The sequence below is a fragment of the Scyliorhinus torazame genome, chromosome 3 (assembly GCF_047496885.1).
Source record: "Scyliorhinus torazame isolate Kashiwa2021f chromosome 3, sScyTor2.1, whole genome shotgun sequence".
In the NCBI taxonomy this organism is placed as follows: domain Eukaryota; kingdom Metazoa; phylum Chordata; class Chondrichthyes; order Carcharhiniformes; family Scyliorhinidae; genus Scyliorhinus; species Scyliorhinus torazame.
This window is the reverse complement of record NC_092709.1, coordinates 377194008-377216579: the sequence shown is the minus strand read 5'-3', so window position 1 is coordinate 377216579 and position 22572 is coordinate 377194008. Positions and strand designations below refer to the sequence as shown.

The window sequence follows — 22572 nt, the reverse complement described above, 5'->3', positions numbered from 1 at the left end:
CGGGGACTGAACCCACGCTGCTGCCTCGCTCTGCATCACCCCCCAGCCCGGTACGGGGATTGAACCCACGCTGCTGCCTCGCTCTGCATCACCCCCCAGCCCCCCAGCCCGGTACGGGGACTGAACCCACGCTGCTGCCTCGCTCTGCATCCCCCCCCAGCCCGGTACGGGGATTGAACCCACGCTGCTGCCTCGCTCTGCATCACCCCCCAGCCCGCTACGGGGACTGAACCCACGCTGCTGCCTCGCTCTGCATCACTAACCAGCCCGGTACGGGAACTGAACCCACGCTGCTGCCTCGCTCTGCATCACCCCACAGCCCGGTACGGGGATTGAACCCACGCTGCTGCCTCGCTCTGCATCATCCCCCAGCCCGGTACGGGGACTGAACCCACGCTGCTGCCTCACTCCGCATCACCCCCCAGCCCGGTACGGGGACTGAACCCACGCTGCTGCCTCACTCCGCATCACCCCCCAGCCCGGTACGGGAACTGAACCCACGCTGCTGCCTCGCTCTGCATCACCCCCCAGCCCGGTACGGGGACTGAACCCACGCTGCTGCCTCGCTCTGCATCACCACCCAGCCCGGTACGGGGACTGAACCCACGCTGCTGCTTAGCTCTGCATCACCACCCAGCCCCCCAGCCCGGTACGGGAACTGAACCCACGCTGCTGCCTCGCTCTGCATCACCCCCCAGCCCCCCAGCCCGGTACGGGGACTGAACCCACGCTGCTCTCTCGCTCTGCATCACTAACCAGCCCCCCAGCCCGGAACGGGGACTGAACCTACGCTGCTGGGCTCACTCTGCATCACCCCCCTACCCGGTACGGGGACTGAACCCACGCTGCTGCCTCGCTCTGCATCACCCCCCAGCCCGGTAGGGGGACTGAACCCACGCTGCTGCCTCGCTCTGCATTACCCCCCAGCCCGGTACGGGGATTGAACCCACGCTGCTGCCTCGCTCTGCATCACCCCCCAGCCCGGTACGGGGACTGAACCCACTCTGCTGCCTCGCTCTGCATCACCCCCCAGCCCCCCAGCCCAGTACGGGGACTGAACCCACGCTGCTGCCTCGCTCTACATCACCCCCCAGCCCGGTACGGGGACTGAACCCACGCTGCTGCCTCGCTCTGCATCACCACCCAGCCCGGTACGGGGACTGAACCCACGCTGCTGCCTCGCTCTGCATCACCCCCCAGCCCGGTACGGGGACAGAACCCACGCTGCTGCCTCGCTCTGCATCACCCCCCAGCCCGGTACGGGGACTGAACCCACGCTGCTGCCTCGCTCTGCATCACCCCCCAGCCCCCAGCCCGGTACGGGGATTGAACCCACGCTGCTGTCTCGCTCTGCATCACCCCCCAGCCCCCCAGCCCGGTACGGGGACTGAACCCACGCTGCTGCCTCGCTCTGCATCACCCCCCAGCCCGGTACGGGGACTGAACCCACGCTGCTGCCTCGCTCTGCATCACCACCCAGCCCGGTACGGGGACTGAACCCACGCTGCTGCCTCGCTCTGCATCACCCCCCAGCCCGGTACGGGGACTGAACCCACGCTGCTGCCTCGCTCTGCATCACCACCCAGCCCGGTACGGGGACTGAACCCACGCTGCTGCCTCGCTCTGCATCACCCCCCAGCCCGGTACGGGGACTGAACCCACGCTGCTGCCTCGCTCTGCATCACCCCCCAGCCCGGTACGGGGACTGAACCCACGCTGCTGCCTCGCTCTGCATCACCCCCCAGCCCGGTACCGGGACTGAACCCACGCTGCTGCCTCGCTCTGCATCACCACCCAGCCCGGTACGGTGATTGAACCCACGCTGCTGCCTCGCTCTGCATCACCACCCAGCCCGGTACGGGGACTGAACCCACGCTGCTGCCTCGCTCTGCATCACCCCCCAGCCCCCAGCCCGGTACGGGGACAGAACCCACGCTGCTGCCTCGCTCTGCATCACCACCCAGCCCGGTACGGGGACTGAACCCACGCTGCTGCCTCGCTCTGCATCACCACCCAGCCCGGTACGGGGACTGAACCCACGCTGCTGCCTCGCTCTGCATCACCCCCCAGCCCGGTACGGGGACTGAACCCACGCTGCTGCCTCGCTCTGCATCACCCCCCAGCCCGGTACGGTGATTGAACCCACGCTGCTGCCTCGCTCTGCATCACCACCCAGCCCGGTACGGGGACTGAACCCACGCTGCTGCCTCGCTCTGCATCACCCCCCAGCCCGGTACGGGGACTGAACCCACGCTGCTGGGCTCGCTCTGCATCACCCCCCAGCCCCCCCAGCCCGGTACGGGGATTGAACCCACGCTGCTGCCTCGCTCTGCATCACCACCCAGCCCGGTACGGGGACTGAACCCACGCTGCTGCCTCGCTCTGCATCACCCCCCAGCCCGGTACGGGGACTGAACCCACGCTGCTGGGCTCGCTCTGCATCACCCCCCAGCCCCCCCAGCCCGGTACGGGGATTGAACCCACGCTGCTGCCTCGCTCTGCATCACCCCCCAGCCCGGTACGGGGACTGAACCCACGCTGCTGCCTCGCTCTGCATCACCACCCAGCCCGGTACGGGGATTGAACCCACGCTGCTGCCTCGCTCTGCATCACCCCCCAGCCCGGTACGGGGATTGAACCCACGCTGCTGCCTCGCTCTGCATCACCACCCAGCCCGGTACGGGGATTGAACCCACGCTGCTGCCTCGCTCTGCATCACCACCCAGCCCGGTACGGGGATTGAACCCACGCTGCTGGGCTCGCTCTGCATCACGAACTAGTTGTCCAGCCCACTGAGCTAAACCGGCCCTGTGGTACCCCACGGGGTTCCTGCCTGCCAATTCGAAGACGACCCATTAATTCCTACTCTTTGTTCCCCGTCTGTCAACCAGTTTTCTATCCACCTCAATACACTTCCCCCAATCCCATGTGCTTTAATTTTACACACCAATCTCTTATGTGGAACTTTGTCAAAAGCCTTCCGAAAGTCCAAATATACCACATCCACTGGCTCCCCCTCATCAACCCTACGTCGTATCCTCAAAGAATTCCAATAGATTTATCAAGAATGATTTCCCTTTGGTAAATCCATGTCCGATCCTGCCACTGTTTTCGAACTGCTCGGCGATTAAATCTTTTCTGGTCAGCGTGAGGAGAGGTTAACGGGATGGTCAGCGCGTGAGGAGAGGTTAACGGGATGGACAGCGTCTGAGGAGAGGTTAACGGGATGGTCAGGATGTGAGGAGAGGTTAACGGGATGGACAGGTCAGATTGTGAGGAGAGGTTAACGGGATGGTCAGCGTGTGAGGAGAGGTTAACGGGATGGTCAGCGTGTGAGGAGAGGTTAACGGGATGGTCAGCGTGTGAGGAGAGGTTAACGGGATGGACAGTGTGTGAGGAGAGGTTAATGGGATGGTCAGTGTGTGAGGAGAGGTTAACGGGATGGACAGTGTGTGAGGAGAGGTTAACGGGATGGACAGTGTGTGAGGAGAGGTTAATGGGATGGTCAGTGTGTGAGGAGAAGTTAACGGGATGGACAGCGTGAGGAGAAGTTAACGGGATGGACAGGTCAGCGTGTGAGGAGAGGTTAACGGGATGGACAGGTCAGTGTGTGAGGAGAGGTTAACGGGATGGTCAGTGTGTGAGGAGAGGTTAACGGGATGGACAGTGTGTGAGGAGAGGTTAACGGGATGGTCAGTGTGTGAGGCGAGGTTAACGGGATGGTCAGGATGTGAGGAGAGGTTAACGGGATGGACAGGTCAGCGTGTGAGGAGAGGTTAACGGGATGGACAGGTCAGCGTGTGAGGAGAGGTTAACGGGATGGACAGGTCAGTGTGTGAGGAGAGGTTAACGGGATGGTCAGTGTGTGAGGAGAGGTTAACGGGATGGTCAGAGTGTGAGGCGAGGTTAACGGGATGGACAGTGTGTGAGGAGAGGTTAACGGGATGGTCAGTGTGTGAGGACAGGTTAACGGGATGGTCAGTGTGTAAGGAGAAGTTAACGGGATGGACAGTGTGTGAGGAGAGGTTAACGGGATGGTCAGCGTGTGAGGAGAGGTTAACGGGATGGACAGTGTGTGAGGAGAGGTTAACGGGATGGTCAATGTGTGAGGAGAGGTTAACGGGATGGTCAGCGTGTGAGGAGAGGTTAACGGGATGGACAGCGTGTGAGGAGAGGTTAACGGGATGGTCAGCGTGTGAGGAGAGGTTAACGGGATGGTCAGCGTGTGAGGAGAGGTTAACGGGATGGACAGCGTGTGAGGAGAGGTTAACGGGATGGTCAGTGTGTGAGGAGAGGTTAACGGGATGGACAGCGTGTGAGGAGAGGTTAACGGGATGGTCAGTGTGCGAGGAGAGGTTAACGGGATGGACAGTGTGTGAGGAGAGGTTAACGGGATGGTCAGCGTGTGAGGAGAGGTTAACGGGATGGTCAGCGTGTGAGGAGAGGTTAACGGGATGGTCAGCGTGTGAGGAGAGGTTAACGGGATGGTCAGCGTGTGAGGAGAACGGGATGGACAGCGTGAGGAGAGGTTAACGGGATGGTCAGTGTGTGAGGAGAGGTTAACGGGATGGTCAGTGTGTGAGGAGAGGTTAACGGGATGGTCAGCGTGTGAGGAGAGGTTAACGGGATGGACAGTGTGTGAGGAGAGGTTAACGGGATGGTCAGTGTGTGAGGAGAGGTTAACGGGATGGTCAGCGTGTGAGGAGAGGTTAACGGGATGGTCAGTGTGTGAGGAGAGGTTAACGGGATGGTCAGTGTGTGAGGAGAGGTTAACGGGATGGACAGCGTCTGAGGAGAGGTTAACGGGATGGTCAGTGTGTGAGGAGAGGTTAACGGGATGGTCAGTGTGTGAGGAGAGGTTAACGGGATGGTCAGTGTGTGAGGAGAGGTTAACGGGATGGTCAGTGTGTGAGGAGAACGGGATGGACAGGTCAGTGTGTGAGGAGAGGTTAACGGGATGGACAGTGTGTGAGGAGAGGTTAACGGGATGGACAGGTCAGCGTGTGAGGAGAGGTTAACGGGATGGACAGGTCAGTGTGTGAGGAGAGGTTAACGGGATGGTCAGTGTGTGAGGAGAAGTTAACGGGATGGACAGCGTGAGGAGAGGTTAACGGGATGGTCAGTGTGTGAGGAGAGGTTAACGGGATGGACAGCGTGTGAGGAGAGGTTAACGGGATGGTCAGTGTGTGAGGAGAGGTTAACGGGATGGACAGTGTGTGAGGAGAGGTTAACGGGATGGTCAGAGTGTGAGGAGAGGTTAACGGGATGGTCAGCGTGTGAGGAGAGGTTAACGGGATGGTCAGTGTGTGAGGAGAGGTTAACGGGATGGTCAGTGTGTGAGGAGAGGTTAACGGGATGGTCAGTGTGTGAGGAGAGGTTAACGGGATGGTCAGTGTGTGAGGAGAGGTTAACGGGATGGACAGTGTGTGAGGAGAGGTTAACGGGATGGTCAGTGTGTGAGGAGAGGTTAACGGGATGGTCAGTGTGTGAGGAGAGGTTAACGGGATGGTCAGCGTGTGAGGAGAGGTTAACGGGATGGTCAGCGTGTGAGGAGAGGTTAACGGGATGGTCAGTGTGTGAGGAGAGGTTAACGGGATGGTCAGTGTGTGAGGAGAGGTTAACGGGATGGTCAGTGTGTGAGGAGAGGTTAACGGGATGGACAGTGTGTGAGGAGAGGTTAACGGGATGGTCAGCGTGTGAGGAGAGGTTAACGGGATGGTCAGTGTGTGAGGAGAGGTTAACGGGATGGTCAGCGTGTGAGGAGAGGTTAACGGGATGGACAGTGTGTGAGGAGAGGTTAACGGGATGGTCAGTGTGTGAGGAGAGGTTAACGGGATGGTCAGTGTGTGAGGAGAGGTTAACGGGATGGTCAGTGTGTGAGGCGAGGTTAACGGGATGGTCAGGATGTGAGGAGAGGTTAACGGGATGGTCAGTGTGTGAGGAGAGGTTAACGGGATGGTCAGTGTGTGAGGAGAGGTTAACGGGATGGTCAGTGTGTGAGGAGAGGTTAACGGGATGGTCAGTGTGTGAGGAAAGGTTAACGGGATGGTCAGCGTGTGAGGAGAGGTTAACGGGATGGTCAGTGTGTGAGGAGAAGTTAACGGGATGGACAGCGTGAGGAGAGGTTAACGGGATGGTCAGTGTGTGAGGAGAGGTTAACGGGATGGACAGCGTGTGAGGAGAGGTTAACGGGATGGTCAGTGTGTGAGGAGAGGTTAACGGGATGGTCAGTAGGAGAGGTTAACGGGATGGACAGAGTGTGAGGAGAGGTTAACGGGATGGTCAGTGTGTGAGGAGAGGTTAACGGGATGGACAGGTCAGCGTGTGAGGAGAGGTTAACGGGATGGACAGTGTGTGAGGAGAACGGGATGGACAGAGTGTGAGGAGAGGTTAACGGGATGGTCAGTGTGTGAGGAGAGGTTAACGGGATGGTCAGCGTGTGAGGAGAGGTTAACGGGATGGACAGCGTGTGAGGAGAGGTTAACGGGATGGTCAGTGTGTGAGGAGAGGTTAACGGGATGGTCAGTGTGTGAGGAGAGGTTAACGGGATGGTCAGTGTGTGAGGAGAGGTTAACGGGATGGTCAGTGTGTGAGGAGAGGTTAATGGGATGGTCAGTGTGTGAGGAGAAGTTAACGGGATGGACAGCGTGAGGAGAAGTTAACGGGATGGACAGGTCAGCGTGTGAGGAGAGGTTAACGGGATGGACAGGTCAGTGTGTGAGGAGAGGTTAACGGGATGGTCAGTGTGTGAGGAGAGGTTAACGGGATGGACAGTGTGTGAGGAGAGGTTAACGGGATGGTCAGTGTGTGAGGCGAGGTTAACGGGATGGTCAGGATGTGAGGAGAGGTTAACGGGATGGACAGGTCAGCGTGTGAGGAGAGGTTAACGGGATGGACAGGTCAGCGTGTGAGGAGAGGTTAACGGGATGGACAGGTCAGTGTGTGAGGAGAGGTTAACAGGATGGTCAGTGTGTGAGGAGAGGTTAACGGGATGGTCAGTGTGTGAGGAGAGGTTAACGGGATGGTCAGCGTGTGAGGAGAGGTTAACGGGATGGACAGTGTGTGAGGAGAGGTTAACGGGATGGTCAGCGTGTGAGGAGAGGTTAACAGGATGGTCAGAGTGTGAGGCGAGGTTAACGGGATGGACAGTGTGTGAGGAGAGGTTAACGGGATGGTCAGTGTGTGAGGAGAGGTTAACGGGATGGTCAGCGTGTGAGGAGAGGTTAACGGGATGGACAGTGTGTGAGGAGAGGTTAACGGGATGGTCAGCGTGTGAGGAGAGGTTAACAGGATGGTCAGAGTGTGAGGCGAGGTTAACGGGATGGACAGTGTGTGAGGAGAGGTTAACGGGATGGTCAGTGTGTGAGGACAGGTTAACGGGATGGTCAGTGTGTAAGGAGAAGTTAACGGGATGGACAGTGTGTGAGGAGAGGTTAACGGGATGGTCAGTGTGTGAGGAGAGGTTAACGGGATGGTCAATGTGTGAGGAGAGGTTAACGGGATGGTCAGCGTGTGAGGAGAGGTTAACGGGATGGACAGCGTGTGAGGAGAGGTTAACGGGATGGTCAGTGTGTGAGGAGAGGTTAACGGGATGGTCAGCGTGTGAGGAGAGGTTAACGGGATGGTCAGCGTGTGAGGAGAGGTTAACGGGATGGACAGCGTGTGAGGAGAGGTTAACGGGATGGTCAGTGTGTGAGGAGAGGTTAACGGGATGGACAGCGTGTGAGGAGAGGTTAACGGGATGGTCAGTGTGCGAGGAGAGGTTAACGGGATGGACAGTGTGTGAGGAGAGGTTAACGGGATGGTCAGCGTGTGAGGAGAGGTTAACGGGATGGTCAGCGTGTGAGGAGAGGTTAACGGGATGGTCAGTGTGTGAGGAGAGGTTAACGGGATGGTCAGCGTGTGAGGAGAACGGGATGGACAGCGTGAGGAGAGGTTAACGGGATGGTCAGTGTGTGAGGAGAGGTTAACGGGATGGTCAGTGTGTGAGGAGAGGTTAACGGGATGGACAGTGTGTGAGGAGAGGTTAACGGGATGGTCAGTGTGTGAGGAGAGGTTAACGGGATGGTCAGCGTGTGAGGAGAGGTTAACGGGATGGTCAGTGTGTGAGGAGAGGTTAACGGGATGGTCAGTGTGTGAGGAGAGGTTAACGGGATGGACAGCGTCTGAGGAGAGGTTAACGGGATGGTCAGTGTGTGAGGAGAGGTTAACGGGATGGTCAGTGTGTGAGGAGAGGTTAACGGGATGGTCAGTGTGTGAGGAGAGGTTAACGGGATGGTCAGCGTGTGAGGAGAGGTTAACGGGATGGTCAGTGTGTGAGGCGAGGTTAACGGGATGGTCAGCGTGTGAGGAGAGGTTAACGGGATGGTCAGTGTGTGAGGAGAGGTTAACGGGATGGACAGTGTGTGAGGAGAGGTTAACGGGATGGTCAGCGTGTGAGGAGAGGTTAACGGGATGGTCAGTGTGTGAGGAGAGGTTAACGGGATGGTCAGTGTGTGAGGAGAACGGGATGGACAGGTCAGTGTGTGAGGAGAGGTTAACGGGATGGACAGTGTGTGAGGAGAGGTTAACGGGATGGACAGGTCAGCGTGTGAGGAGAGGTTAACGGGATGGACAGGTCAGTGTGTGAGGAGAGGTTAACGGGATGGTCAGCGTGTGAGGAGAGGTTAACGGGATGGTCAGTGTGTGAGGAGAAGTTAACGGGATGGACAGCGTGAGGAGAGGTTAACGGGATGGTCAGCGTGTGAGGAGAGGTTAACGGGATGGACAGCGTGTGAGGAGAGGTTAACGGGATGGTCAGTGTGTGAGGAGAGGTTAACGGGATGGTCAGAGTGTGAGGAGAGGTTAACGGGATGGTCAGCGTGTGAGGAGAGGTTAACGGGATGGTCAGTGTGTGAGGAGAGGTTAACGGGATGGTCAGTGTGTGAGGAGAGGTTAACGGGATGGTCAGTGTGTGAGGAGAGGTTAACGGGATGGTCAGTGTGTGAGGAGAGGTTAACGGGATGGACAGTGTGTGAGGAGAGGTTAACGGGATGGTCAGTGTGTGAGGAGAGGTTAACGGGATGGTCAGTGTGTGAGGAGAGGTTAACGGGATGGTCAGCGTGTGAGGAGAGGTTAACGGGATGGTCAGCGTGTGAGGAGAGGTTAACGGGATGGTCAGTGTGTGAGGAGAGGTTAACGGGATGGTCAGTGTGTGAGGAGAGGTTAACGGGATGGACAGTGTGTGAGGAGAGGTTAACGGGATGGTCAGCGTGTGAGGAGAGGTTAACGGGATGGTCAGTGTGTGAGGAGAGGTTAACGGGATGGTCAGCGTGTGAGGAGAGGTTAACGGGATGGACAGTGTGTGAGGAGAGGTTAACGGGATGGTCAGTGTGTGAGGAGAGGTTAACGGGATGGTCAGTGTGTGAGGAGAGGTTAACGGGATGGTCAGTGTGTGAGGAGAGGTTAACGGGATGGTCAGTGTGTGAGGAAAGGTTAACGGGATGGTCAGCGTGTGAGGAGAGGTTAACGGGATGGTCAGTGTGTGAGGAGAAGTTAACGGGATGGACAGCGTGAGGAGAGGTTAACGGGATGGTCAGTGTGTGAGGAGAGGTTAACGGGATGGACAGCGTGTGAGGAGAGGTTAACGGGATGGTCAGTGTGTGAGGAGAGGTTAACGGGATGGTCAGTAGGAGAGGTTAACGGGATGGACAGAGTGTGAGGAGAGGTTAACGGGATGGTCAGTGTGTGAGGAGAGGTTAACGGGATGGACAGGTCAGCGTGTGAGGAGAGGTTAACGGGATGGACAGTGTGTGAGGAGAACGGGATGGACAGAGTGTGAGGAGAGGTTAACGGGATGGTCAGTGTGTGAGGAGAGGTTAACGGGATGGTCAGCGTGTGAGGAGAGGTTAACGGGATGGACAGCGTGTGAGGAGAGGTTAACGGGATGGTCAGTGTGTGAGGAGAGGTTAACGGGATGGTCAGTGTGTGAGGAGAGGTTAACGGGATGGTCAGTGTGTGAGGAGAGGTTAACGGGATGGACAGCGTGTGAGGAGAGGTTAACGGGATGGTCAGTGTGTGAGGAGAGGTTAACGGGATGGTCAGTGTGTGAGGAGAGGTTAACGGGATGGTCAGCGTGTGAGGAGAGGTTAACGGGATGGTCAGCGTGTGAGGAGAGGTTAACGGGATGGTCAGTGTGTGAGGAGAGGTTAACGGGATGGACAGTGTGTGAGGAGAACGGGATGGACAGCGTGTGAGGAGAGGTTAACGGGATGGTCAGCGTGTGAGGAGAGGTTAACGGGATGGTCAGTGTGTGAGGAGAGGTTAACGGGATGGTCAGTGTGTGAGGAGAACGGGATGGACAGGTCAGTGTGTGAGGAGAGGTTAACGGGATGGACAGTGTGTGAGGAGAACGGGATGGACAGGTCAGTGTGTGAGGAGAGGTTAACGGGATGGTCAGTGTGTGAGGAGAGGTTAACGGGATGGACAGCGTCTGAGGAGAGGTTAACGGGATGGTCAGTGTGTGAGGAGAGGTTAACGGGATGGTCAGTGTGTGAGGAGAGGTTAACGGGATGGACAGTGTGTGAGGAGAGGTTAACGGGATGGTCAGTGTGTGAGGAGAGGTTAACGGGATGGTCAGCGTGTGAGGAGGGGTTAACGGGATGGTCAGTGTGTGAGGAGAGGTTAACGGGATGGTCAGTGTGTGAGGAGAGGTTAACGGGATGGACAGGTCAGCGTGTGAGGAGAGGTTAACGGGATGGTCAATGTGTGAGGAGAGGTTAACGGGATGGTCAGTGTGTGAGGAGAGGTTAACGGGATGGTCAGTGTGTGAGGAGAGGTTAACGGGATGGTCAGTGTGTGAGGAGAACGGGATGGACAGCGTGTGAGGAGAGGTTAACGGGATGGACAGTGTGTGAGGAGAACGGGATGGACAGCGTGTGAGGAGAGGTTAACGGGATGGTCAGTGTCTGAGGAGAGGTTAACGGGATGGACAGTGTGTGAGGAGAGGTTAACGGGATGGTCAGTGTCTGAGGAGAGGTTAACGGGATGGACAGTGTGTGAGGAGAGGTTAACGGGATGGTCAGTGTGTGAGGAGAGGTTAACGGGATGGACAGGCAGGGCCAGTCTAACCACTACGGAGGGGGAAGGAAACATAAAATATCAAAGTGTCAGGAGGCTGTGAGAGTAACAGTTGAGGATGAGGCTGAGTGTTATCAGGGATGAATGAGGTCAGAATGTGGGAAAAGTGTAGTGCACAAGAAAATCCCACAAGGGAAAGGCAAATGAGAAGGACATATGTAAAAACGTTGTACCGAAATGCACACTGTATTCCGAATAAGGCCAATCAGCTGACAGCACAAATAGAGACAAATGGTTTGGGGGATCGTTGAAACTCAGGAAGACAAGGACTGGGAGTTACACGTCCAAGGGTACTCCGTATTCCGGAGGGATAGGCAGGTTGGAAGAGGAGGTGGAGTTGCTGTATTGGTTAAAGATGGCGTCAAGGCTATATTAAGAAATGATATCGTCACTAAGGGCCGAGATGTTGAATCGATCTGGGTGGAAATAAAAAACAAAGGAAAAACTCCTTGGTTGGAGCAATTTCCCATGTCTGAGCAATGCTTCCAAAGTGGGGTATAGTATCAACCAAGAAATAATGAGGGCTTGTGAGCAGGGAAGAATGGTAACCATGGGTGATTTTCATATGCATGTTGACTGGATTCATCAAATTGGCAGTGGGACCCTCGAAAGAACAAAGAAATGTACAGAACAGGAACAGGCCCTTCGGCCCTCCAAGCCCGTGCCGACCATGCTGCCCGACTAAACTACAATCTTCTACACTTCCTGGGTCCGTATCCTTCTATTCCCATCCTATTCATGTATTTGTCAAAACGCCCCTTAAATGTCACTATCGTCCCTGCTTCCACCACCTCCTCCGGTAGCGAGTTCCAGGCACCCACTACCCTCGGTGTAAAAAACTTGCCTCGTACATCTACTCTAATCTTTTGCCTGATCTCAAGGGTGTTGGCTATGTGGAGAGGCTGAATAGACTCGGACTGTTTTCATTAGAAAGACGGAGGTTGAGGGGTGACCTGATAGAGGTCTACAAGGGGCATGGATAGAGTGGATGGGCAGGCATTCTTTCCCAGGGTGGAGGGGTCAGTCACCAGGGGGCAGTGGTTTAAGGTCCGTGGGGCAAAGTTTAGAGGAGATGTGTGAGGCAGGTTTTTTACACAGAGGGTGGTGAGAGCCTGGAACACATTGCCAGAGGAGGTTGGGGAAGCAGATACATTAACAGTGTTCAAAAGGCACCTTGACAAACACATGGATCGGACGGGTAGAGAGGGATACGGCACGAGGAGGTGCTGGGGGTTTTGGCCAAGGTTGGTAGCCTGACCAGCACAGGCTGGGAGGGCCGAAGGGCCTGTTCCTGTGCTGTATTGTCCTTTGTTCTTTATTACAGCGTGCCCTGATCCGGTGAGACAGGGGAATTGGATGAGCTTGGCTTCAATCAGACCAATGGCTGTGTTCTGGAAATCGCACCTGCCCCGTACATTTTGCCAGAATTGGGTCTGCAGGGAAAGGGATTGAATGTGACAGAGAAGGAATGGTCTCCTTGGACAGAAGAAGGCTGAGAGGAGGTTTGATAGCGATGTTGGAAATCATGATGGGGACTGTGCAGAGTAGACGGGGAATGTTCCCCCTCGTATAAGCATCAAGAATGAGAGGCAGAGATTTAAAATGATTTGCAAAAGAAGCAAATGTGATGTGAGAAAGATCTTTTCCACCCAGCGAGTGGTTTGTGTCTGGAATGCGCGACCTGGCAGTGTCGTGGAGGCAGTTCAATCGAGGTGTTCGAGGGGGGAGGAGACGGGTGTCTGAAAGTTAAGAATGTGCAGGGTTCCCGGGAAAAAGGCACAATGTGAATTGCCCACAGAACATAGAACATAGAACAATACAGCGCAGTACAGGCCCTTCGGCCCACGATGTTGCACCGAAACAAAAGCCATCTAACCTACACTATGCCATTATCATCCATATGTTTATCCAATAAACTTTTAAATGCCCTCAATGTTGGCGAGTTCACTACTGTAGCAGGTAGGGCATTCCACGGCCTCACTACTCTTTGCGTAAAGAACCTACCTCTGACCTCTGTCCTATATCTATTACCCCTCAGTTTAAAGTTACGTCCCCTCGTGCCAGCCATATCCATCCGCGGGAGAAGGCTCTCACTGTCCACCCTATCCAACCCCCTGATCATTTTGTATGCCTCTATTAAGTCTCCTCTTAACCTTCTTCTCTCCAACGAAAACAATCTCAAGTCCATCAGCCTTTCCTCATAAGATTTTCTCTCCATACCAGGCAACATCCTGGTAAATCTCCTCTGCACCCGCTCCAAAGCCTCCACGTCCTTCCTATAATGCGGTGACCAGAACTGTACGCAATACTCCAAATGCGGCCGTACCAGAGTTCTGTACAGCTGCAACATGACCTCCTGACTCCGGAACTCAATCCCTCTACCAATAAAGGCCAACACTCCATTGGCCTTCTTCACAACCCTATCAACCTGGGTGGCAACTTTCAGGGATCTATGTACATGGACACCTAGATCCCTCTGCTCATCCACACTTCCAAGAACTTTACCATTAGCCAAATATTCCGCATTCCTGTTATTCCTTCCAAAGTGAATCACCTCACACTTCTCTACATTAAACTCCATTTGCCACCTCTCAGCCCAGCTCTGCAGCTTATCTATATCCCTCTGTAACCTGCTACATCCTTCCACACTATCGACAACACCACCGACTTTAGTATCGTCTGCAAATTTACTCACCCACCCCTCTGCACCTTCCTCTAGGTCATTGATAAAAATGACAAACAGCAACGGCCCCAGAACAGATCCTTGTGGTACTCCACTTGTGACAGAACTCCATTCTGAACATTTCCCATCAACCACCACCCTCTGTCTTCTTTCAGCTAGCCAATTTCTGATCCACATCTCTAAATCACCCTCAATCCCCAGCCTCCGTATTTTCTGCAATAGCCTACCGTGGGGAACCTTATCAAACGCTTTGCTGAAATCCATATACACCACATCAACTGCTCTACCCTCGTCTACCTGTTCAGTCACCTTCTCAAAGAACTCAATAAGGTTTGTGAGGCATGACCTACCCTTCACAAAGCCATGCTGACTATCCCAATGGTGGAGTCGGTGCGGGTACAATGGCCGAATGCGCTCCTGCTCTGTGACAACGCTGCGATTCTCAGTCTTCCTCAGCACCCTCGATTCACCGATTCCCATCACCTCGCCCCCCCAACCTCCCCTCGTCCCCTCCCCCCACCAACCTCCCCTCGTCCCCTCCCCCCACCAACATCCCCTCGTCCCCTCCCCCCCCCAACCTCCCCTCGCCCCCTTCCCTCGTCCCCTTCCCCAACCTCCCCCTCATCCCCTCCCACCCTCCCCACCAACCTCCCCTCGTCCCCTCCCCCCCCCAACCTCCCCTCGTCCCCTCCCCCCCCCAACCTCCCCTCGTCCCCTCCCCCCACCAACCTCCCCTCGTCCCCTCCCCCCACCAACATCCCCTCGTCCCCTCCCCCCCCAAACCTCCCCTCGTCCCCTCCCCCCACCAACCTCCCCTCGTCCCCTCCCCCCACCAACCTCCCCTCGTCCCCTCCCCCCACCAACCTCCCCTCGTCCCCTCCCCCCCCCAACCTCCCCTCGTCCCCTCCCCCCACCAACCTCCCCTCGTCCCCTCCCCCCACCAACCTCCCCTCGTCCCCTCCCCCCCCCAACCTCCCCTCGTCCCCTCCCCCCACCAACCTCCCCTCGTCCCCTCCCCCCACCAACCTCCCCTCGTCCCCTCCCCCCACCAACCTCCCCTCGTCCCCTCCCCCCCCCAACCTCCCCTCGTCCCCTCCCCCCACCAACCTCCCCTCGTCCCCTCCCCCCACCAACCTCCCCTCGTCCCCTCCCCCCACCAACATCCCCTCGTCCCCTCCCCCCACCCCCCCAACCTCCCACTCGCCCCCTCCCCTCGTCCCCTTCCCCAACCTCCCCCTCATCCCCTCCCACCCTCTCCACCAACCTCCCCTCGTCCCCTCCCCTCGTCCCCTTCCCCAACCTCCCCTCGTCCCCTTCCCCAACCTCCCCCCTCATCCCCTCTCCCCCGCCCCACCAACCTCCCCTCCTCCCCTCCCCCACCACCCCAACCTCCCCTCGTCCCCTCCCCCAAACCTCCCCACCCCACCAACTTCTCCCTCGTCTCCTCCCCTCACCCCACCAACCTCCCCTCGTCACATTCACTCCCCTCACCCCCCCAAACTCCCCTCTCCACACTCCCCACCAACCTCTCCCTCTCCCCCGCGCCACCAACCTCCCCTCCTCCCCTCCCCCACCACCCCAACCTCCCCTCGTCCCCTCCCCCAACCTCCCACCACCCCACCAACCTCTCTCTCTCCTCCCACCCCACCAACCTCTCACAACTCCCCAAACTCCCCCTCTCCCCACCAACCTCCCACTCGCCCCCTCCCCTCGTCCCCTTCCCCAACCTCCCCCTCATCCCCTCCCACCCTCCCCACCAACATCACCCCTCGTCCTCCCCCCACCAACCTCCCCCTCGTCCCCTCCCCCCACCCCCCAACCTCCCCTCGCCCCCTCCCCTCGTCCCCTTCCCCAACCTCCCCCTCATCCCCTCCCACCCTCCCCACCAACCACCCTCGTCCCCTCCCCTCACCCCCCCAACCTCCCCTCGCCCCCTCCCCCCAACCTCCCCTCCCCCCACCACACCAACCTCCCCTCGTCCCCTCCCCTCGTCCCCTCCCCCCACCCCACCAACCTCCCACTCGCCCCCTCCCCTTGTCCCCTTCCCCAACCTCCCCCTCATCCCCTCCCACCCTCCCCACCAACCTCCCCTCGTCCCCCTCCCCTCGTCCCCTTCCCCAACCTCCCCTCGTCCCCTTCCCCAACCTCCCCCCTCATCCCCTCTCCCCCGCCCCACCAACCCCCCCACCACCCCAACCTCCCCTCGTCCCCTTCCCCAACCTCCCCTCGTCCCCTTCCCCAACCTCCCCCCTCATCCCCTCTCCTCCGCCCCACCAACCCCCCCACCACCCCAACCTCCCCTCGTCCCCTCCCCCAAACCTCCCCCACCCCACCAACCTCTCCCTCGTCCCCTCCCCTCACCCCACCAACCTCCCCTCGTCACATTCACTCCCCTCACCCCCCCAACCTCCCCTCTCCACACTCCCCACCAACCTCTCCCTCTCCCCCGCCCCACCAACCTCCCCTCCTCCCCTCCCCCACCACCCCAACCTCCCCTCGTCCCCTCCCCCAACCTCCCACCACCCCACCAACCTCTCTCTCTCCTCCCACCCCACCAACCTCTCAACTCCCCAAACTCCCCCTCTCCCCACCAACCTCCCACTCGCCCCCTCCCCTCGTCCCCTTCCCCAACCTCCCCCTCATCCCCTCCCACCCTCCCCACCAACATCACCCCTCGTCCTCCCCACACCAACCTCCCCCTCGTCCCCTCCCCCCACCCCCCCAACCTCCCCTCACCCCCTCCCCTCGTCCCCTTCCCCAACCTCCCCCTCATCCCCTCCCCACCAACCACCCTCGTCCCCTCCCCTCACCCCCCAACCTCCCCTCGCCCCCTCCCCCCAACCTCCCCTCCCCCCACCCCACCAACCTCCTCTCGTCCCCTCCCCTCGTCCACTACCCCCACCCCACCAACCTCCCACTCGCCCCCATCCCCTCGTCCCCTTCCCCAACCTTTCCCTCATCCCCTCCCACCCACCCCACCAACCTCCCCTCGTCCCCTCCCCCCACCCCACCAACCTCCCACTCGCCCCCTCCCCTCGTCCCCTTCCCCAACCTCCCCCTCATCCCCTCCCACCCTCCCCACCAACCTCCCCTCGTCCCCTCCCCTCGTCCCCTTCCCCAACCTCCCCTCGTCCCCTTCCCCAACCTCCCCCCTCATCCCCTCTCCCCCGCCCCACCAACCTCCCCTCCTCCCCTCCCCCACCACCCCAACCTCCCCTCGTCCCCTCCCCCAAACCTCCCCACCCCACCAACTTCTCCCTCGTCCCCTCCCCTCACCCCACCAACCTCCCCTCGTCACATTCACTCCCCTCACCCCCCCAACCTCCCCTCTCCACACTCCCCACCAACCTCTCCCTCTCCCCCGCCCCACCAACCTCCCCTCCCCCACCACCCCAACCTCCCCTCGTCCCCTCCCCCAACCTCCCACCACCCCACCAACCTCTCTCTCTCCTCCCACCCCACCAACCTCTCACAACTCCCCAAACTCCCCCTCTCCCCACCAACCTCCCACAACGCCCCCCTCCCCTTGTCCCCTTCCCCAACCTCCCCCTCATCCCCTCCCACCCTCCCCACCAACATCACCCCTCGTCCTCCCCCACCAACCTCCCCCTCGTCACCTCCCCACCAACTTCCCCCCTCCCCACCAACCTCCCACCTACCTCCCCCCTCGTCCCCTCCCCACCAACCTCCCCCCTCATCCCCTCCCCACCAACCTCCCCCCTCATCCCCTCCCCATCAACCTCCCCCTCGTCCCCTCCCCACCAACCTCCCCCCCTCGTCCCCTCCCCACCAACCTCCCCCCCCTCGTCCCCTCCCCATCAACCTCCCCCTCGTCCCCTCCCCACCAACCTCCCCCTCGTCCCCTCTCCCACCAACCTCCCCCCACGTCCCCTCCCCATCAACCTCCCCCCTCGTCCCCTCCCACCTCCCCCCCCATCCCCTCCCACCCTCACCACCAAACTCCCCCCTCGTCCCCTCCCCACCAACCTCCCCCTCGTCACCTCCCCACCAACCTCCCCCCACGTCCCCTCCCACCCAAACTCCCCCCTCGGTCCCCTCCCCACCAACCTCCCCCTCGTCCCTCCCCATCAACCTCCCCCTCGTCCCCTCCCCACCAACCTCCCCCTCGTCCCCTCCCCATCAACCTCCCCTCGTCCCCCTCCCCACCAACCTCCCCCTCGTCCCCTCCCCATCAACCTCCCCCTCGTCCCCTCCCCACCAAACTCCCCCCTCGTCCCCTCCCCACCAACCTCCCCCTCGTCACCTCCCACCAACCTCCCCCCTCGTCCCCCTCCCCCCATTCCCTCCCCACCATCCTCCCCCCATCCCCTCCCCACCAACCTCCCCCTCCCCTCCCCACCAACCTCCCCCACCCCCTCCCCACCAACCTCCCCCTCGTCCCCTCCCCACCAACCTCCCCCCATCCCCTCCCCACCAACCTCCCCCATCCCCTCCCCACCAACCTCCCCATCCCTCCCCACCAACCTCCCCCCATCCCCTCCCCACCAACCTCCCCCTCCCCCTCCCCACCAACCTCCCCCATCCCCTCCCACCAACCTCCCCCCTCGTCCCCTCCCCACCAACTTCCCCCCATCCCCTCCCCACCAACCTCCCCCATCCCCTCCCCACCAAACCCCCCCATCCCCTCCCCACCCAACCTCCCCTCATCCCCTCCCCACCAAACTCCCCCCATCCCCCTCCCCATCAACCTCCCCCCTCGTCCACTCCCCACCAACCTCCCCTCTCGTCCCCTCCCCACCAACCTCCCCCCATCCCCTCCCCACCAACCTCCCCCCTCGTCCCCTCCCCATCAACCTCCCCCCTCGTCCCCTCCCCACCAACCTCCCCCCATCCCCTCCCCATCAACCTCCCCCATCCCCTCCCCACCACCTCCCCCCATCCCCTCCCATCAACCTCCCCCCATCCCCTCCCCACCAAACGCCCCCATCCCCTCCCACCACCTCCCCTCATCCCCTCCCCACCAACCTCCCCCCCATCCCCTCCCACCACCTCCCCCCTCGTCCCCTCCCCATCAACCTCCCCGCTCGTCCCCTCCCCACCAACCTCCCCCCCATCCCCTCCCACCAACCCCCCCCCCATCCCCTCCCCACCAACCTCCCCATCCCCTCCCCATCAACCCCCCCCCATCCCCTCCCCACCAACCTCCCCCCATCCCCTCCCCACCAACCACCCCCCCATCCCCTCCCCACCAACCTCCCCCCATCCCCTCCCCATCAACCTCCCCCCTCGTCCCTCCCCACCAACCTCCCCTCTCGTCCCCTCCCCACCAACCTCTCCCCATCCCCTCCCCATCAACCTCCCCCCTCGTCCCCTCCCCACCAACCTCCCCCATCCCCTCCCCACCAACCTCCCCCATCCCCTCCCCATCAACCTCCCCCTCCCCACCAATCTCCCCTCTCGTCCCCTCCCCACCAACCTCCCCCATCCCCTCCCCATCAACCTCCCCCTCCCCACCAATCTCCCCTCTCGTCCCCTCCCCACCAACCTCCCCCATCCCCTCCCCATCAACCTCCCCCCCTCGTCCCCCTCCCCACCAACCTCCCCCATCCCCTCCCCACCAACCTCCCCCATCCCCTCCCCATCAACCTCCCCCTCCCCACCAATCTCCCCTCTCGTCCCCTCCCCACCAACCTCCCCCATCCCCTCCCCACCAACCTCCCCCCTCGTCCCCTCCCACCAACCTCCCCCATCCCCTCCCCATCAACCTCCCCCCTCGTCCCCTCCCCACCAACCTCCCCCATCCCCTCCCCACCAACCTCCCCCATCCCCTCCCCACCAACCTCCCCCATCCCCTCCCCATCAACCTCCCCCCTCGTCCCCTCCCCACCAACCTCCCCCATCCCCTCCCCACCAACCTCCCCCCTCGTCCCCTCCCCACCAACCTCCCCCATCCCCTCCCCACCAACCTCCCCCCAATCCCCTCCCCATCAACCTCCCCCATCCCCTCCCCACCAACCTCCCCCCATCCCCTCCCCATCAACCTCCCCCCTCGTCCCCTCCCCACCAACCTCCCCCCATCCCCTCCCCACCAATCTCCCCCCATCCCCTCCCATCTCCCCACTAACCTATTCAGAGATGTGGAGGCCGAGAGCCAAAACGCTCTCCCTCCCGGGCCTACCTTGCAGACGAGACGCGGGATCAGTAGAAGGACCAGGATGGCATCGTGGTCAGCACCGTGCCGCAGGAAGGAGTCCGGCATGAAGGAGGTCAGTAATGAGACGTGACGGTTTGCTTGTTGAACCTCCATCTTACGCAGCTCCATCTCAATGGCCTGAAGACACAGAGAGAGACAAAGCTCACCACAGGGCATTAAAGTGAAAGGACAAAGAAGAGGCAATGGGAGGCGGCAAGAGAGACGCAGGGACAGGGCACAGAGGGTCCAGCGGGAGGGGGCGCGAGGGCGGGAGGGCGGGAGGGGGCGCGAGGGCGGGAGGGGGCGCGAGGGCGGGAGGGGGGCGCGAGGGCGGGAGGGGGGCGCGAGGGCGGGAGGGGGCGCGAGGGCGGGAGGGGGCGCGAGGGCGGGAGGGGGCGGGAGGGGGCGCGAGGGCGGGAGGGGGCGCGAGTGCGGGAGGGGGGCGCGAGGGCGGGAGGGGGCGCGAGGGCGGGAGGGGGCGCGAGGGCGCGAGGGGGTGCGAGGGCGCGAGGGCGGGAGGGGGCGCGAGGGCGGGAGGGGGCGCGAGGGGGCGCGAGGGCGGGAGGGGGCGCGAGGGCGCGAGGGCGGGAGAGGGCGGGAGGGGGCGAGGGCGGGAGGGGGCGAGGGCGGGAGGGGGCGAGGGCGGGAGGGGGCGAGGGCGGGAGGGGGCGCGAGGGCGGGAGGGGGCACGAGGGCGGGAGGGGGCACGAGGGCGGGAGGGGGCACGAGGGCGGGAGGGGGCACGAGGGCAGGAGGGGGCACGAGGGCGGGAGGGGGCACGAGGGCGGGAGGGGGCACGAGGGCGGGAGGGGGCACGAGGGCGGGAGGGGGCGCGAGGGCGGGAGGGGGCACGAGGGCGGGAGGGGGCACGAGGGCGGGAGGGGGCACGAGGGCGCGCGAGGGCGCGAGAGGGCGGGAGGGGGCGAGGGCGGGAGGGGGCGAGGGCGGGAGGGGGCGAGGGCGGGAGGGGGCGAGGGCGGGAGGGGGCGAGGGCGGGAGGGGGGGCGAGGGCGGGAGGGGGCGAGGGCGGGAGGGGGCGAGGGCGGGAGGGGGCGCGAGGGCGGGAAGGGGCACGAGGGCGGGAGGGGGCACGAGGGCGGGAGGGGGCACGAGGGCGGGAGGGGGCACGAGGGTGGGAGGGGGCGCGAGGGCGGGAGGGGGGCACGAGGGCGGGAGGGGGCACGAGGGCGGGAGGGGGCACGAGGGTGGGAGGGGGGCGCGAGGGCGGGAGGGGGCACGAGGGCGGGAGGGGGCACGAGGGTGGGAGGGGGCGCGAGGGCGGGAGGGGGCGCGAGGGCGGGAGGGGGCGAGGGCGGGAGGGGGCGCGAGGGCGGGAGGGGGCACGAGGGCGCGAGGGCGGGAGGGGGGCGCGAGGGCGGGAGGGGGCACGAGGGTGGGGAGGGGGCGCGAGGGCGGGAGGGGGCGCGAGGGCGGGAGGGGGGCGCGAGGGCGGGAGGGGGCGCGAGGGCGGGAGGGGGCGCGAGGGCGGGAGGGGGGCGAGGGCGGGAGGGGGCGCGAGGGCGGGAGGGGGCACGAGGGTGGGAGGGGGCCGCGAGGGCGGGAGGGGGCGCGAGGGCGGGAGGGGGCGAGGGCGGGAGGGGGCGCGAGGGCGGGAGGGGGCACGAGGGCGGGAGGGGTGCGAGGGCGGGAGGGGGCACGAGGGCGGGAGGGGGTGCGAGGGCGGGAGGGGGCACGAGGGGGTGCGAGGGCGGGAGGGGGTGCGCGGGCGGGAGGGGGGCGCGAGGGCGGGAGGGGGCGCGAGGGGGTGCGAGGGCGGGAGGGGGCGCGAGGGGGTGCGAGGGCGGGAGGGGGCACGAGGGGGTGCGAGGGCGGGAGGGGGCACGAGGGGGTGCGAGGGCGGGAGGGGGTGCGAGGGCGGGAGGGGGCGCGAGGGGGTGCGAGGGCGGGAGGGGGGCACGAGGGGGTGCGAGGGCGGGAGGGGGCGCGAGGGGGTGCGAGGGCGGGAGGGGGCGCGAGGGGGTGCGAGGGCGGGAGGGGGCGCGAGGGGGTGCGAGGGCGGGAGGGGGGCGCGAGGGGGTGCGAGGGCGGGGAGGGGGGCGCGGAGGGGCGGGGAGGGGGGCACGAGGGGCGGGAGGGGGCACGAGGGGGTGCGAGGGCGGGAGGGGGCGCGAGGGGGTGCGAGGGCGGGAGGGGGCGCGAGGGGGCGCGAGGGCGGGAGGGGGCGCGAGGGGGTGCGAGGGCGGGAGGGGGCGCGAGGGCGGGAGGGGGGCACGAGGGGGTGCGAGGGCGGGAGGGGGCGCGAGGGGGTGCGAGGGCGGGAGGGGGTGCGAGGGCGGGAGGGGCCGCGAGGGCGGGAGGGGGGGCGCGAGGGGGTGCGAGGGCGGGAGGGGGCGCGAGGGCGGGAGGGGGCACGAGGGGGTGCGAGGGCGGGAGGGGGCACGAGGGGGGTGCGAGGGCGGGAGGGGGTGCGAGGGGGTGCGAGGGGGTGCGAGGGCGGGAGGGGGCACGAGGGGGTGCGAGGGCATTCTGTCTTTACTGTATTCCTGGTGTGACTATCTAATCCATCTCACTCTTCACCATGATTCCCCTCTCAGTATTTATCCAATTCGGTTGTGAATCCACCTCTATTAGCCTTTCAGCTACAGTACTCCAGGTG

At 62.4% G+C, this 22572-nt stretch overlaps 1 protein-coding gene across 4 annotated transcripts in view; it reads right to left on the bottom strand.

Moving 5' to 3' along the window:
- The window catches only part of LOC140409375 (dynactin subunit 1-like), a 276463-nt gene that overhangs the window by 60932 nt on the left and 192959 nt on the right, over window positions 1-22572 (bottom strand). For all 4 annotated transcript variants that reach the window (XM_072497822.1, XM_072497823.1, XM_072497824.1 and 1 more), the window contains one exon: window positions 19941-20093. In XM_072497822.1, the coding sequence (XP_072353923.1) occupies window positions 19941-20093 (153 nt within the window). The remainder of the gene's footprint in view (window positions 1-19940; window positions 20094-22572) is intronic.